Source organism: Trachemys scripta, chromosome 4 (assembly GCF_013100865.1).
Source record: "Trachemys scripta elegans isolate TJP31775 chromosome 4, CAS_Tse_1.0, whole genome shotgun sequence".
Lineage (NCBI taxonomy): Eukaryota > Metazoa > Chordata > Testudines > Emydidae > Trachemys > Trachemys scripta.
The window spans coordinates 29,075,624-29,091,485 of NC_048301.1; the positions used below are offsets into that span (position 1 = coordinate 29,075,624).

A 15,862-nucleotide genomic window follows, 5' to 3' on the forward strand; every position below is an offset into this window, starting at 1 on the left:
CAACAGAGGAACTCCAGCTTCAATGGGCTATGGAGATGAAACTATCTTGTCACTGGTCGAGGTAGCCCCAGGACTGAAGTGCATAGATACAGCAATGTGGAAAAGTTGGAACTGCTTAGCCTGTGATGCAGTGGCAGTCAGGCTATGTCTACACTAGCACTTTTATCGGTAAAACTTTTGTCAGCCAGGGGTGTGAAAAAACACTCTCCTGCCCGACATAAGTTTCTCCAACAAAAGTGCCAGTGTGGACAGCGCCATATCAGCGGGGAAACATCTCCTTCCAACATAGCCACCGCCGCTCGTTGGGCGTGGTTTAATTATGCCGATGGGAGACCTCTCTCCCGTCAGCATAGAGCGGCTACCCGGGAGATCTTACAACAGGACAGCTGCAGCGGAACCTCACTGGAGCAGGCCCTAAGCCAGAGGTGGGCAAACTACAGTCCACAGGCCACATCCGGCCTGCAGGACCCTCCTGCCCGGCCCATGAGCTCCTGCCCCGGGAGGCTTGCCCCCCAGCCCCTCCCCTGCTGTTCCCCCTTCTCCGCAGCCTCAGCACACCACGCTACCTCACCAGTGCAATGCTCTGGGCAGCCGGGCAGCACAGCTGCAGAGCCCAGCCTGACCCAGTGCTCTGTGCTGCGCAGTGGCGTGGCTGGCTCCAGTCGGGCAGTGTGGCTGTAGTGCCGCCAGCCACCGGTGCTCCAGGCAGCGCGGTAAGGGGGCAAGGAGCAGGTGGGGTTGGATAGAGAGCAGGGGTGTTCGAGGTGGTGGTGAGGGGTCAGGGTGGTCAGAGAGTGGGGAACGGGCGGTTTGAATGGGTGCAGGGATCCCAGGGAGCAGTCAGGAATGAGAGGACAGGTTGGATGGGGCAGTGGGGGGCAGTCAGGGGACAGGGAGCGGGGGGGGGGGGCAATCAGGGGGCAAGAAGCAGGGGGCGGAGGCCAGGCCACATCTGGCTGTTTGGGGAGGCACAGCCTCCCCTAACTGGCCTTCCATACAATTTCCAAAACCCGATGCGGCCCTCAGGCCAAAAAGTTTGCCCTAAGCACTGAATAGCCATCAGATGGTAACTTTTGTCACTACCACCCTAGGCTGGATTTGGATCAGTGTTTTGAAGAATACTAACAATTCTCTGAGCCATCCAGTCTCCTCCTTTTGAATTACTTTGTGTTTTTGGCTGACATTACCTGAAGTCCCTGTTTAAAAAGCACATTTCTGATTTTTAATTAAAGTGGATAAAATCACTTTTCCTCACACAAAAAGAAAAATCTGTTTTTTCAATACTGCTGTTATAATTGTTGTTTTCAGAGTTGTTCTAATGGCTCTGTAATTTAAGCTGTCGATTTTACTGTTCTGTCAATAAGCAACTGCTTATTTTCTACAACTAATATACCAGTGTGACTCAGGAGAGGTAATATATGCGCTGTGCGCCACTGGCCAGATAAAAGGGGGAAAACACTGTGATGAGCGGGACATTGTGAATGACCCAAAGAGGGCATCTACAGAGCACAACATCCTGCTTTGGGCCATTTGTGTCACTTTATTGCTGACTCCTTGTCATTTTTAAGCTATTTAATGCAAACATTGACCAGTCCATTGAACAGCAGAGGACAGCTACTGCCAGCTGGTTGTGTTCAAAACTGCTGGTCTTCAGTAGGTGGTCTTTGCTGGATGGCTTGTTTTTTCAGTTTGCTTCCACAGGAGTCCTTAAAATTCATTTTCAGTTAAAGTGGGAGCCGAAGTAGGACCCTGGATCTTTCTCACACCCTTGAACCTGAAAGAAATCTGGATCCAGGTCTGCATTTCACAACTCAGGCTCACCTCTAATTTAGTCACATAGGTAGCTAGGATAGATGAAAAGTTCTTTGATTAAAGTTGGAATTTTCAAAGGAGTCTCTGGGAGTTAGGCAGCCAACCCCGATAGACTTTCAATGATATTTGAGTGCCCAATTCCCTTACATCCCTTTGAAAATCCCAGCCTAAATCCTGTCTTGAGCCAGCAGAATAGCAAGGAGGAAAAGAAATGTTTCCTAGGCTTGGTCTACATTACAAAGTTAGAAGAATGCTTTCAACTAGGGGAGGATCCTTAATGGCCTGGACAGACAAGCTGTGGAGACAACTCTGCTGCTCCTCTAAGCAGGAACAAATTGAATCTTTGCCCATTAACATGCCTTGCTAATCACAGTCTATCACTTGGCCAGCTGTGGAGCTCTGATATGAACCCTGCAGACTGAGATTCCTTTGAGATGGGATTTGCAGGCCAGCGCATTAACAAAAGTGCTGTGGGTCAACACCACCTTTGACAATCAGGCCACTTATTTAGGGGCATAAATATGAATGTAGGTGTCCAAATTTAGGCATCCATGTTTTCAGATGTCATCCTTAGTTTTGAAGGCCCCGATTCGGACAAGCACATGTTTAACGTCACATACTTAGCTTTTATTTGGAATGGTGAAGAACTGAATCACTACTTCTGTGCTTTGCTGAACTGAGGTGTGAGCACTCACAATATGTGGATAGCATGAAATAGTTTTAAAGGCATATCTACTGTACCTGTACCAACAGCAGCAGGTTCGTATCTGGTAAGGGTGACTTTAACTTCAGTGCCTGCAGTAATTCTAAGATGACGCTGCGGGACAAGTAGAACTTATCCCTTTCCTAAATGGAAGAAAAAATAAAATAAGTGAAGATGTCTAGAAATTCACCTAAAGTTCATTGATACCAAATACTGCACCACAACGCTCCCCACAGCCTCAATTTGTTTTCCATTTGTTTTTAATTGAGAACTTTTAAAAAAAAATGAGCTAAGAGAAAAGAAAGATGGAGGTATGTACCTTTGTCCTTGCCTCCCAGAAAGCATTCAAATAATGCACCATTCATTTGTACAATACTATGGGCCTGATCCAAGGCCACTGAAGTCAATGGAAATATTTCTATTGTCTTCAGTGGATTTTGCATCAGGACCTGTATGCGTGTTTGTATATTTTATATGTAAAGGATGGATAGATTAAATTATATATCTATACACATATAAAGCTACATGGTTAGATCTACCTTATAAAGTAAAAAAAGAATATGGAGGTCAGTAACTAGGTCTGAATCAGAACAAAATTAGCACTAGACTCATGTAGCATAATTCTTTCATTAAGCCTATCATAAAACCTCCAAATTTGATCATGAATTCTTCTGTTGTTTTCCCCACAAAATGAGTGTCTCTGTTAAGCCAGCTCAGACATCTATACTGACTTCATCAGCCAAGCAGTACTTTTCCACTTCCGCAGTAAAACCCTCTTAGGTACAGCTAGTGCAACAGAAACCCATTTTAAAGCACATGAGGGAAGATTAGGAGACGGAGATTAGAAACTGTAAGCCAAGAACACGAGTTCTGGAGATGGGACAGAGCATGAGATTAGCCGAAGATATTACAAATCTCAATCTGATAGTTTCTGACTTTAGGAGATAGGCTACGTGGAACCAATTTGTAAATTGTTATTGAAACTAGCAATTCAAGGGGTTTTGATCACTACTGTGCAATTTGAATGAGGGAGTCCTATTCCTAGCTCCACCACTGATTCAGCAGTTCTTGGTGTCACTGAATCCTTGATCCTGCAAACATTTGGGGCTCATCTACACTACCGATTAAGTCAATGTAATTTACGTCATGCAGGAGGTGTGAAAAAGCCACCCACTCTGAACGACGCAAGTTACATCGACCTAAGCACCGTCCAACACTAGCGCTACAGTGGCGCAGCTGCATCGATGCAGTTGCGCCGATATAGCACAGTAGTGTAGACTAATCCTTACACAAATGAGTAACTCCACTGAAGTCCATAGGACTGCTCATGTTAGTAAAATTTAGCATGTGCATAAGTGTTCACTGAGTCAGGGCTTTAATCTCTCTATGGCATCTGTAAATGGGTAAAATTAATACTTGCCTCTACCACACGTAAGTCTTGTGAGGTTTCATTAACCAGCAGCTATGCAAGGTAGTAAGTGCAACTGAGAGGGAAATCGGCTGAACGAGCTGGGGACTGGGAAGAGTCTTGGTTCTGCCCCCCCCAAACACTGCAGGCTGCATAACTCTTCCTCTTTGAACAAGTCTTTCCGGTATAGCAAGAATGACACTCACAACAGTAGAGCTGGCCAGTTGATGACAATTCCATTGCACAGCAACTTTCAAGGTTTCAAAATCTGTTTTCATTCCTTATTGGAACAAATCCAAAACCTTTTGAACGTTTCAGTGAACAATGCCATTGTATCGGAATGTCTGTTTTTTATTTGGGAAGAGGTGTCAAAACGTCTGAGGTGTTTGTCTGTCCTGGTGGGTAGGGCGCTGGCCTGGGATACAGAAGACCCGCGTTCATCTCCCTGCTCTGCCTGATTCAAAGGAGAGTTTACCATCCCAGAGCACTCTGATTCAGGAAGATTCCCACGCCAGTGCCCTAACCATCAGGCTACAGAGCACAACAGCCCTTTTCTCTTAACCCCAAAAAACTTTCTTGTTGAAGTCAAAACATTTTGGCTTTGACAAAACAGCATATTTTGATCATATGAAATTTCACTGAAAATGTTCTGACCAGCTCTATGCATTGTTACCTTAGTCTCTGCAGAAGTGGCCTCACCCCCAAACCATTATTACTAATAAAAATAATTTAAAAAGGAAAGGAAAGGAAAGGAAAGGAAAGGAAAGGAAAGGAAAGGAAAACTGTAGCAAACAAATCAACTATCATCAACAAACAAACAATACCCCAAGCAGAGTTTTTACCCTGAAAAGGGAGCAGAACAAGAGACTCCATAACTGGACCAGGAAATTTGCTACTGCTACGGATTTTATGTGCTAGACATTCAGATACTACAAGTAATGAGCAGCAGCATAAAACCCTACAATAAATAGACAGACAAAGAGTACTGTGCTAGACACTAACAATCATGGACTGAATAGAGACACTGGATTTATGGCTTATTACAACAAACTGTAGCCCACTATCCCCCCTTTTTGTCCTATGACTGCAGGTAGGGCCGGCTCCAGGCACCAGCTCAGCAAGCATGTGCTTGGGGCGGCCAACGGAGAGGGGCGTCACATCTGGCTCTTCGGCAGCAATTCCGCAGCGGGTCCCTCACTCCCTCTCAGAGCGAAGGACCTGCCGCCGAATTGCTGCCGAAGAATGAAGCAGCAGCGGTAGAGCTGATCGCGATTGCGGCTTTTTTTTTTTTTTTTTTTTTTTGCTGCTTGGGGCGGCAAAAACCCTGGAGCCAGCCCTGAGTGCAGGGGTATTTACAAGCCACTTCACCTTAAATGGTCCCTCAGAATATGCGCTAACCACTTACGCTAACTATCTGTTCAATCTTGTATTTAGCTGTGACACCCAGAGTACCTTTCCCAGACCTGAAGAAGAGTTTTGTGTGGCTCGAATGCTTCTCTCTTTCACCACCAAAAGTCGGTCCAATAAAAGACGTCACCCATCTTGCTTCTCAAAGGGCACTTCAGGCAGCGTATGCTGCTCTGGATATAGACCTGGTACAGTTTACTCCCTCTCTAGAGCAGTGGGGGAACCACAGTCTCTGAATTACAATCTCCCTCCCAAACTATTCTAAGGACAATACAACAAAGCGCTACCTTTACTCAGTGCAGATTTTTATCTCGTGCGCTAGTCCTCCATGTTTATAAAGCACTTTGAGATCTGTGGATGATGTGCAAATGTAACACCAACAGACCTGTTGTTGGAATTGAACCTGGGAGCTCTGACACTTAGTGTATGAGCCTCTACTGCATGAGCTAAAAGCCACATGGCTCTTAGCCAAGGTTGTAGCAGACTCATCGATCTTTAGATGGGCTAGGTACCACTAGAGGAGGACACCACACCACACCAAGCAGGCATGCGTACACAAACAAGGCAAATAAACTCTGGAGAACTTCCATCCTTTGAAGATATATTTCTAAAATAAACTCCTCTGCCCATACCCAATATTAGAAAGTGAGCGCAGCAGTGCAAAATAAATGTATGCTGACTGATTTACTGATACTCTAGACTAAAGAGCTACAGTTCTTAGCTATCTGAATGAAAAACTGAATGGGCCTGACTCTGCTCTCATTTACTCCAGTGTACGTCAGGAGTCACTCCACTGAAGTCCATGGGCCAGATTCCCTTTCTCATGAAGGCCCTTTACACCACTCTGTTGGTATACATTTCACAAATAATGTACACACTGCCAAGTGGTGTGAAGGGGCCGTAGTGTAAAAGAGAATAAAGCCCAATGCAGTTACATAAGTGTAAAACTGGTATAAATGAGATTGGAATTCAGCCTTGTTCAACTTTGTTCTATCATAGCTCACTCCCTCAACAAAATGCAGTGGGCCTATATAAGGAAAGGCTGCTTAGCAAGCCTTATATAAACCCTGCCAGTGGTATGTATGGACAGGGTGACCTTGGAGAGTCATAGGTGTGGAAACTTTTGAGGTCTACCTAATCATTAATTCTAATGACCCTCACTCCAAAAAAAAAAGGTCCCCAGAATTTATTCAGTTCCTGAGTAGAATAGTCCAATAGTCCATAACCCACAAAACAAGCCAGGAAAGCAAACTTGATTTTTCTGTTACTTCAATGGAGTTACACCAAATTACAACAGTTGAGGATCTGGCACATTATAATTTGTTCCTAAAGTTTCAATAGCAAGATGATGTCATGTCCAATTCAATGCCACATTTACTTAATATGAGTCCTATAAATGTTCATAAAAGGCTAAGTTGGGGTTCAAACTTCAGTGGCTGCAAGAGATAAGAAATCCACAAAGCATCCACTTAAGACTTGAAGAGACTGAGAGGGAAATTGAAGATATTGAGATTACAATCCTCAGAGGCAAAGCTATTCACATGAGAATACCATAGGCATTGACAGGAAAATTAACTCAGATAAGAAATATGAGATTGATGTGAGTCCCAGGAAACAAAGCCAAGAGAAATTGAGATATTTCTCCCACAGAGGATTCGGAAAATGATGGATAAAAAATGCTGACCACTTCTACAACTTTGACCTCTAAAATGCGTGCTGTGGGGGAATGCATTGCTCCTTGGAAAGGGATAAATACCAGTTCATGGCATAAGAGAGACAAGGTAAATGAAGTAATATTTTTTATTGGACCAACTTCTGTTGGTGGGAAAGACAAGTTCTTTAGCTACAAAGACCTCTTCTTCAGGTCTAGGAAAAGTACTCTGAGCATCACAGCTAAACAGAAGGTGGAACAGATTGTTTAGCATAGGTAGTTAGCAAATGTTCTAAGTGACCATTCAAGGTAGAGTGGCTCACTAACAATGCTGCCATCATTGGACAAAAAAGGCAGAGTTGGTGGATTACAGATTGTTGTAATAAACCATAAATCCAGTGTCTCTGTTTAGTCCATGATTTTTAGTGTCTAGTCGAGTTATGAATTTAAGCTCCCAGGCTCATCTTTTAAGTGTTATGCAGGTTTCCTTTGAGAATGAGGACTGATCGGTCAGATACAGAGCGATCGTTTCATGAAAAAGTGTTCACCGCAGGAGATAGGTTGTTTTTGTCTTTTATCATTTTTCCTGTGTGAGTTCATTTGAGATAAAAGCTTTTATGCTCAGGGTGCCTTTCTCTGAACTGAAGAAGAGCTCTGTGTAACTCAAAAGCTTGTCCATCTCACCAAAAGAAGTTGGTCCAATAAAAGATATTACCTCACCCCCCCATCTTCTCTCTCTGTAATATCCTGGGACCAATACAGCTACAACAACACTGCATACCCCATAGCATACACATAGATTGAGTGTGCTATTGTTGCTATGGTTGGTTCCAGCAGACAAAACTAAGTTGTGACATGGACAAGTGAATCTGAATAGTTTAAGAATTCACAAATTGTATTCTGTCCAGCATGCAGTTCTATATGGTATTCTGTCAGAGAAATTAGTCCTTTAGATACAGGGATTTCCAATATAAGAAACACAGAGAGCTGAACTGGTAAGTTTCTCCTAAGGGCAGTCATAAATTTGCTAATTCTAATGAAAACATGTAGTAAAGATTCAGCAATAACAAGGATAATGTAGTGTGAAGTTCTACTAAATGAAGCATTTTCTGGATATAAATTGCAGAGAAACATTTGCTAACGATCCCATTCTGGGTCACCAGTTTGCATTAACAAATTCAAGCAGGAATTTTCACCAAGAGATATAATCCAAGCTTCCTGTTTGTAATGAAATAAGTCAATATATTCTTAGAATATGTGACTGAGAAACATAAGGGAAAAATGCTAACCAAGATCCACACCAGAAAGAGAACTTTATTGAAATAACTGAAGTTGGGGTAACAATAATGTGTATGTGAGGGGACCTGGATATTTCATACACTCCAAGATTTGCTTTAGTAGCTCTAGATAAATTCTTTTATCACAGCCCAAACACAAAATGATTCAGGTGAGCTATATTGACCGTGCCAAGTATTATTTTCAGACAAAAATTTTCAGATAGTTTCTCATTTTAAGAAATGGTAGGAATTTATGCTATCTATACATTATAGTATCTGAATTCAGATTCGGAACACCTCTGTGTGGTAGGGAAGTATTATTGTCTCCATTGTAAAGATTGGAAAAGCGAGTGTGATGGGGCGTCCGTCCCATACTGGCCTATAAAGGGTTAAAGGAGCCGTAGGGAGGCTGTGTGAAAGGCAGCCAATAGGAGATGTCCATATAAGAATAGCTGCTGGGAAGGGCAGGTTCAGTTGCTCCCTGGAACTTGAGGTTCCTACCTTGCAGGAGGAGAAAAGCTAGCACCTTGGACAGAGCAGTGCTGGGCAGGACCAGGGGAGTGAGAGCCAGCTCCCGGCTGACTGCTGGCATGCTGAGGCCCTGAGATAAGGGCAGAGATGGTGCTGGGGCTGCGGAGAAGTGGTCCAGGGAAGTAGGCTGAGAGGTTGGAGGGGACGCAGAGTGCGGCTGCCATCTACAGGGTCTCTGGGCCGAGATCTGGAGTAGTAAGTGGGCCCGGGTCCCCCTCTCAAGTCACTGAGGAAGTGGCTGGACCGTCGGACTGCAGTACAATCCCCAGAAGGGGGGGAGCACAGAGTGTGGCACAGCCAGGGGGCTGTGTCATGAAGAGGATGTCGAGGTTCTGGGAGTGACATGGGTCCTGGAGCAGATGTGATGGCAGCGAGACACCACCAGAATAGGCTGCACTGGCTAGCAGAGCTAATCGCCATGACAGCCAGTGGAGGCACCGCAGTGGTAAGTCGCACCCCGTCCTATCTTTTACATGACACATAAAACCAAGGTACTGTCCACTTGTCGTTAGAGATAGCAACTTTTTGCAAGAGTTTACCTGGGTGTCTGACAAATTCCATCTATCTGAAGTTCCCCTGTCACTTCAGCTGATAAAATTATTTAATTATATTCTTGTCATTAAACTGTTGAGTGGCATTGATGTTACCTTTATAATGGATGCCGCATCCCCTTTCAACAGGTAGCTGTACTCTGATGAAGGGTAATGTGATCCCTGATGTATTTGTGTAATATTGAATTGGTAAAGCATATAGTTACTTATGAAAGAAATGCTCTCCCTGATATTAATTGTTATGACAACAACTACATTGGGAAATAGTCTACTTTAAGGCTGGATAAGGCTTGTGTTTATTACTTTAACAACTGAGTTGATGGACTTTATGGATCTCTGCTAAAAGTTTTGTCTGTTTTCTGCTGTTTGTGTATTGTGTATCCTCTTGTCAATAACTGATATAAAAATGCATTTGGCTAATAATATAATATTATTATTTGTACATATAGAGTGACTTTCATCCAAGTATCTCAAAGAGTTTTCAAAGATTGACACCTATCATCTCCTTCTTACATGTGTAGTAACTGAAGCACAGAAAGGTTGAGTGATTCATACAAGGTCACACAGGGGTAGAGTTGGGAATGCACCCCAGGTCTCTTGACTCCCAGTCCTCTGCTCTAACTATCAGTCCACATTGCTTCCCTATGAACTTTACTGTCAAGACATGCTACCAACCACAGGAAATTTGCAAAATATTTTGATTTTTTGACTGCCAGAGATGTGTGGTTGAACACACATCCTAGGGGATGTTTGACAGGATTTATATTTTCTCACATATTTTTAAATCATGCCCAAATCCCAGACATGAACTATACAGGAGTGAATTTTCAAAGGCATAAAAGGTGTATCTTGGTGATCCTGTATTCACATCCTCTACAGGAAGTTCCCTTTATTTGTGCCTGTACCAGAAATATGAAAGTCAATATTATCAATAGGCACTGCATCAACCAAACTACTGATTAGTCAAGCTATATTTAAACTGATGACATGACTGAGACTTGACACTGATTTCAGCTTTTACCTATGCGTTCCCCACTTAAGGGGCTAATAATTTTTCTTCCCTGTTTTCAGTTGTTCCTAAGGGAAAATATCAGCTCATTGTTACCTTAGTGAAGGCTCGGTAGCATAAGCCACAAAGTTCTACCAGGTAGGCCAGAGTGAAGACAGCATTCTGAATGACAAAGCTTAATAATTTTGAAAATGGCTCAAGAAGACTCTGCAATGAAATATGATTTTAGGGAAATCAATAACTGAATCATTCTGCAAAATAAATGACATTCAAGTTCTGAAAAGCTCTAATGGAACAGAACCCCTTTATTTTTAACTCAGAGGATAAGTTGCTGTGGTATACCCCATTTCAGACAAAAGGTTGTTCTGACATATGTCTTCATGTTTATAAAACAAATTAGAAGGAATAGAAAACAGAATTTAATCCAGTGCTTACTGGTAGTGCTTTAATCCAGTGCTTACTTGATACCAGTGCTTACTGGTAGTGCTTACAAAAACTAAACTCCCATTGACCTCAACAGGAATTGCACTAGTAAGTGGACTGCAGGATCAGACTCTGGGGAAGTTGATCATTACAGTTGTTTTAGAAAACCATCAAACCTTTAGGAAGCTATACATTCGCGCACACACATTCATGTAACCTAGATTCCAAAGCTCCTGTCATTCACTATAGAATACTAGACTGTAAATTTTCATGCTCACATATAATACTTCTCTAGCTAAGGGATAAGGAACAAATGTGTAATACAGTGAAGGATGGAGAACTCTGTTGGAGAAGAGTTGTGTATTTCTGGAACTTACCCGGGTGGCACTAGTGGTAGGTATCTTCAACAGGCAAATCATTATTCTTAAACTGGAATCTAAAGAACACTGTGGAAAGAGAAAAGTTAGTGTCTTCCTCTGCACCCCTCTTGTTTTTAATGGTGACAGATGTCAACATGCAATAGGTGAAGTCAAAAACCCATCACTTCTAAATTATCTTTAACAGGATGCTGCCAATATAAATATCATAGACTGCATTGTCCCCTCCAGCAGTAAAGCCTACGGAGAAGGAAATCTCAGTAAGGCTTGGCTTGCTGTGTTCACTCCAAATTGCTGTCAAGGATGCTGACGTTAAACTCTGCAGAACAGAAAATGCCCAACTTTTCTAGTCCAACAGAATTTGGTTCATATGGGAACATGTTCCTGGCAGATTAACAGGAGCCTAGTGTCCTATGTTTCTGTAGCTAGTCTGGGCCCCAGTGTCTCTCTCCGCTCTTCTTCAGCTCTGTGTAGCTCAAAAGCTTGCCTCTCTCACCAACAGAAATTGGTCCAATACAAGATATTACCTCACCCACCGTGTTTCTCTAATATCTTGGAACCAACATGGCTACAACAAAAGAAGATATATTGAATGGTGTCTTACTGCCCGAGTGGTGTTTTTCAATGGGACCGCTCGGGGAGCAACTTGTTATTCAGTATGAGTAAATGTATCAGAATCTGGCCCTTAAACGCTGATACAAAACCTATGGAAGTCAATGGAGAGAGTCGCACTGACTTCAGTGGACTCTGAATGAGGCCTTTGGAACTTTGTTTACTGGAAAATAGGGCATCTGTGCAGGCCCCATGAGTGTTCACAGCTCAGAACCCAGAGCTGCTGAACTCGGCCTCTACAACTATATCCTGATTAGGTTCCTCTGATGGGATTATAACCTGGTCAGTCAAGCAGGATGTGTTCAACTTCTGCCATCTGAAGGTCTCTCTGCCTGACTGGCTATTATATATTTATTAATATTAAGGAATTATTTAGAGGTAGTCTTTCTTCCTATGGGATTTAATTCTTCTTAAGGAGGTAACAGTGAATGAACTTTTTATTGCCAAGAATGTTGATTATCTAATTTATTGTCCTAATCTGACAAAGAGAGGAATGGAAGGTGAGAAGGAGAAAAATATTCCCACCCCAGCCATAGTTATGGTGGCTACTAAATGGAGGGTATAGACAGAGGGACGGATCAGGCACTTTAGTGAATCTGGTCTACTGGAAATGTTAAGTAATTTACAACAAAATATTACAAATTATGCTCTGTTTGTATACAACTTTCAAACAGTTTGCACATGCCTTAGCCAATAGTAGCATAGCCCTTGTGTCAGATGTTTTGGTTGATCACTTACAAATTACCCTTATAAATAAAAAACTTCATTACATACATCATACCTTAAGTGGCAAAACACAAGGCAGTTTGGTAAAGAAAGTCTGAAACTGGTTACTAATAGTGGTCCAGAGGTTACTAGGAGAATCCATTGGCAAAGCTTCCATAAATGTAGCAATGTTTTCCAAACAACGTAGCATTGCGCCCCCTGCTGGCAAGTTCTTTTTGTTGTTTAAACCCTAGAAAACAAAATGCAGAATTTGAAAACAAATTAAACATCAGAACATTACCATCCAAACAATATTTTAAAACACACTTACAATAGCCAAGGTCAGACTAACAGTGCAATTTCCATCTTCTCCCACAAATAATTTAAAGTACATTGCTTCTCTACAGAATCTACCGCTGATAAAGTATGGGGCAGTCTATCAACAGTGATAGTGGTAAGGAAAAAATTAGAGCAGCATATATTTTCAGAATCCGCTTTAGGCAACTGAAAGACGCATCCATTAAGAACCAGCCACCAGCACTTCTCTGGCCTAGCAAACCATGTGTGACGAATTGTCTTGTACATACCTATCATTTTCCTATATGGAAGGAATGCTAGACTTCTGCAAGTGTTGATCAGACTGCAATTGTTTTCATCTCTAGTGGGTGAGCTGAAAAGATGTAAGCACTGCTAAAGTATCATCAAAAGCTTTGCGTATAGGGCTACTACTGGAAGAAAAAGAAGCACTCCCCAGGTTCCTGTTAGTGCTGAAAGATATATCAGTGTAGAAGTGAGACTTGAGGTAGCGACAAGCTAAGTTGGGAGGAGAAGCAGAAAGGTATAAGCAGAGGGACTAGACTTTAACCTCGAGGGATTCCACAGAGGAGGATTGCAGAGAGGGAATTGCCATTAGATACAGAGGAGAAATGGTTTTACAGGCAGCAACAGAACTATGACAAGAACCATGAACAGAAATGGAGACAGTGCAGGAGAATGAAATGGCCTGCAGCATGAAGAAGGGAGAACCCAATAGCTGGCAGGAGAAGTCGGAGCAAAACTCTGACTGAAAACGGTGGAGGATATTATGGCTTGATTCTGCTTCCATGTAAGTCAAAGCAAAAATTCTCATTGCCTTTAATGGCATAGGATCAAGAGGAGGACGGAAAGATATACTTGGTAGTACCTAATACAGTCAGCCTTATTGTGAACATACCTCTAATAGTTGGCTCAGTGCAGCTACGGAGCTCAGCTCACTGAAGTCCATAAGAGATGTAGCCAGGGTCCGTAAAAAACTTCCATCTGGAAATCAGAACCACATCTTTTTAATAAGTGTTGGAATGCTTGAGATGATAGATGGTGGAAAAAATGCACTCAGGCATTGCACATTACCTTTGATATTGCTCTGGAACAGCTGTGGAAATATACCATTGGGAGCCAGCTGATGGAAAATGCAACGGAGAAATTGCTTAGCCACACCGGCAGCATTACCAGGGATCATCATGCTGAAATGAAGGAAAAAAGAGGGATAAATTCCATAGTAGATGAAAAATATTTCCCTAAGCTGAAAATTGGAGAAGGTAAAGAAGCTACTATTATTTCTAGTAACAGATAAAGACAAATTCAGTTATGAATACAAGAAGATGGTGATAATAACAACTCATGGCTCTTATAAAGCACTTTTCATTAGTAGACCACAAAGGAGGCCAGGATCATTATCCTCATTTTACAGATAGGGAAACTGAGGCATAAGGAGGTAAAGTGACTTGCCAAGATCACCGAGCAGGGTAGTGGCAGAGCTAGGAATAGAACACAGGCCTTCTGAGTCCTTCTGAGTGCTCTAGGAAAGGTCCTGATCCAGAAAACCATGTAATCACAGGCTTAACTTGCATGACTTCAGCAGGATTATTCACATGATTTAAGTTAAGCAAGTGCTGAAGTGCTGTGGCTTGATTCTGACCTCAATAGTTAGTTTAAATTTTTCCTGATTCTCTACGTAGTGTCAGGAATGTTTTTGCCATTGAGTCTTCAGCATTTGAAGTCCAATCCTGCTATCACTGAAGTCAATGGCAAAACTCTCACTGATTTCAGGGATGCAGAATCAGCTTCCTGGAGAACTTCCACATTTGGATGCAAGCTCCCATAAAGCTCATTCATTTACTCCTCTCTAGCACCTCCCAGCCAAAGATTTCAAAGCACTTTCCAATCATTAATGAATTAAGCAGCACAACCTTTTTACAATTTCCAAAAATGAATGCAGCCCATGTGATGTCCCCGTAGAAGGACAGAGGTCTATTTGCATGATGGGACATCACCCGTAGGTGTTCTCCACAATTATGGATGACTGACTTACGCTATGTCTATACTACTGCGGTAAGTTGACCTACGTTACTCAACTCCAGCTACGTGAGTAATGTAGCTGGAGTTGACGTAGCTTATGTCGACTTACTGTGGTGTCTGCACAGCGCTGGGTCGATGGGACACACTCTCCCATCGACTGACCTTACTCTTCTTGTCCGGGATGGAGTACTGGGGTTGATTGGAGAGTGATCTGCGGTCAATCTGGTGGGTCTTCGACCCCTGGTGCATCGATAGACAGTCATCGATACGGAGGTAGTGTAGATATAGCCTTAGTTAAATGCATACAGATGAAAACCCTTTCCAGGGCTATACATTTTATTCACCAGCATAATGGGAAAACCATACATATAATGAGCCCTGGGAATGAGCTACAAAGGTGTGAAATCCAGGATCCATAAAATCAATGGGAGTTTTGTCACTGACTTTATGGGGCCCTGGATTTCATCCCTGATCCAGTATGAATTTTTCCAAAGTTCAAGGAGGTTTGGATCTGGGCTTTTTGGTCCAGGACCATCGCTAGAAAACATGAGATCTTTGTACCCATGTAAAAAGGCACAGGATTTGATCCTTTGTTAATACATCTAGCACACTTTTGGGGGGTGGGGAGTGAAGGGTTACTGTACCTTTCTGCTTGATTAGAAAAACAGGTACTTGACGCCAACCTGGAGTAAACAGCAGAAAACAGCAAATCAAACAAAAGTACTGTTCATAATATTTTTTAATCGAGCCAATAAAATTACCAGTAAGTAAAATTTAGTAAGTAGACGTTTTGGAGAACATGTTTTAAAGGTCACAAGAGACCCTTTGATCAGATGCACAGGGGACTCTTAAATTCATTTTTGTAAAGGATAAAAGTCAAAGTCAAAGTCAGTATTGCAATATTGTCATAAATATTTGCCAGCTCAGACAAATTCTACTTGCCCTCCCTTATCACCATAATGACAATGAAAGTATCTTGAACAGTATACATCAAGAACAATCACTCACCTGGGCAATTTGGAGAGCAGAAATTTGCAGAGATGGCGTAGGAACTTATGC

General features: G+C 42.5%; 1 protein-coding gene across 7 annotated transcripts in view; it reads right to left on the reverse strand.

Moving 5' to 3' along the window:
- UNC79 (unc-79 homolog, NALCN channel complex subunit) overlaps positions 1–15,862 on the reverse strand; it is a 143,873-nt gene that overhangs the window by 29,519 nt on the left and 98,492 nt on the right. For all 7 annotated transcript variants that reach the window (XM_034768621.1, XM_034768620.1, XM_034768619.1 and 4 more), the window contains 7 exons: positions 15,448–15,486; positions 13,856–13,968; positions 13,680–13,765; positions 12,543–12,716; positions 11,150–11,218; positions 10,446–10,556; positions 2,554–2,658 (listed from right to left, as the gene is read on the reverse strand). In XM_034768621.1, the coding sequence (XP_034624512.1) occupies positions 2,554–2,658; positions 10,446–10,556; positions 11,150–11,218; positions 12,543–12,716; positions 13,680–13,765; positions 13,856–13,968; positions 15,448–15,486 (697 nt within the window). The remainder of the gene's footprint in view (positions 1–2,553; positions 2,659–10,445; positions 10,557–11,149; positions 11,219–12,542; positions 12,717–13,679; positions 13,766–13,855; positions 13,969–15,447; positions 15,487–15,862) is intronic.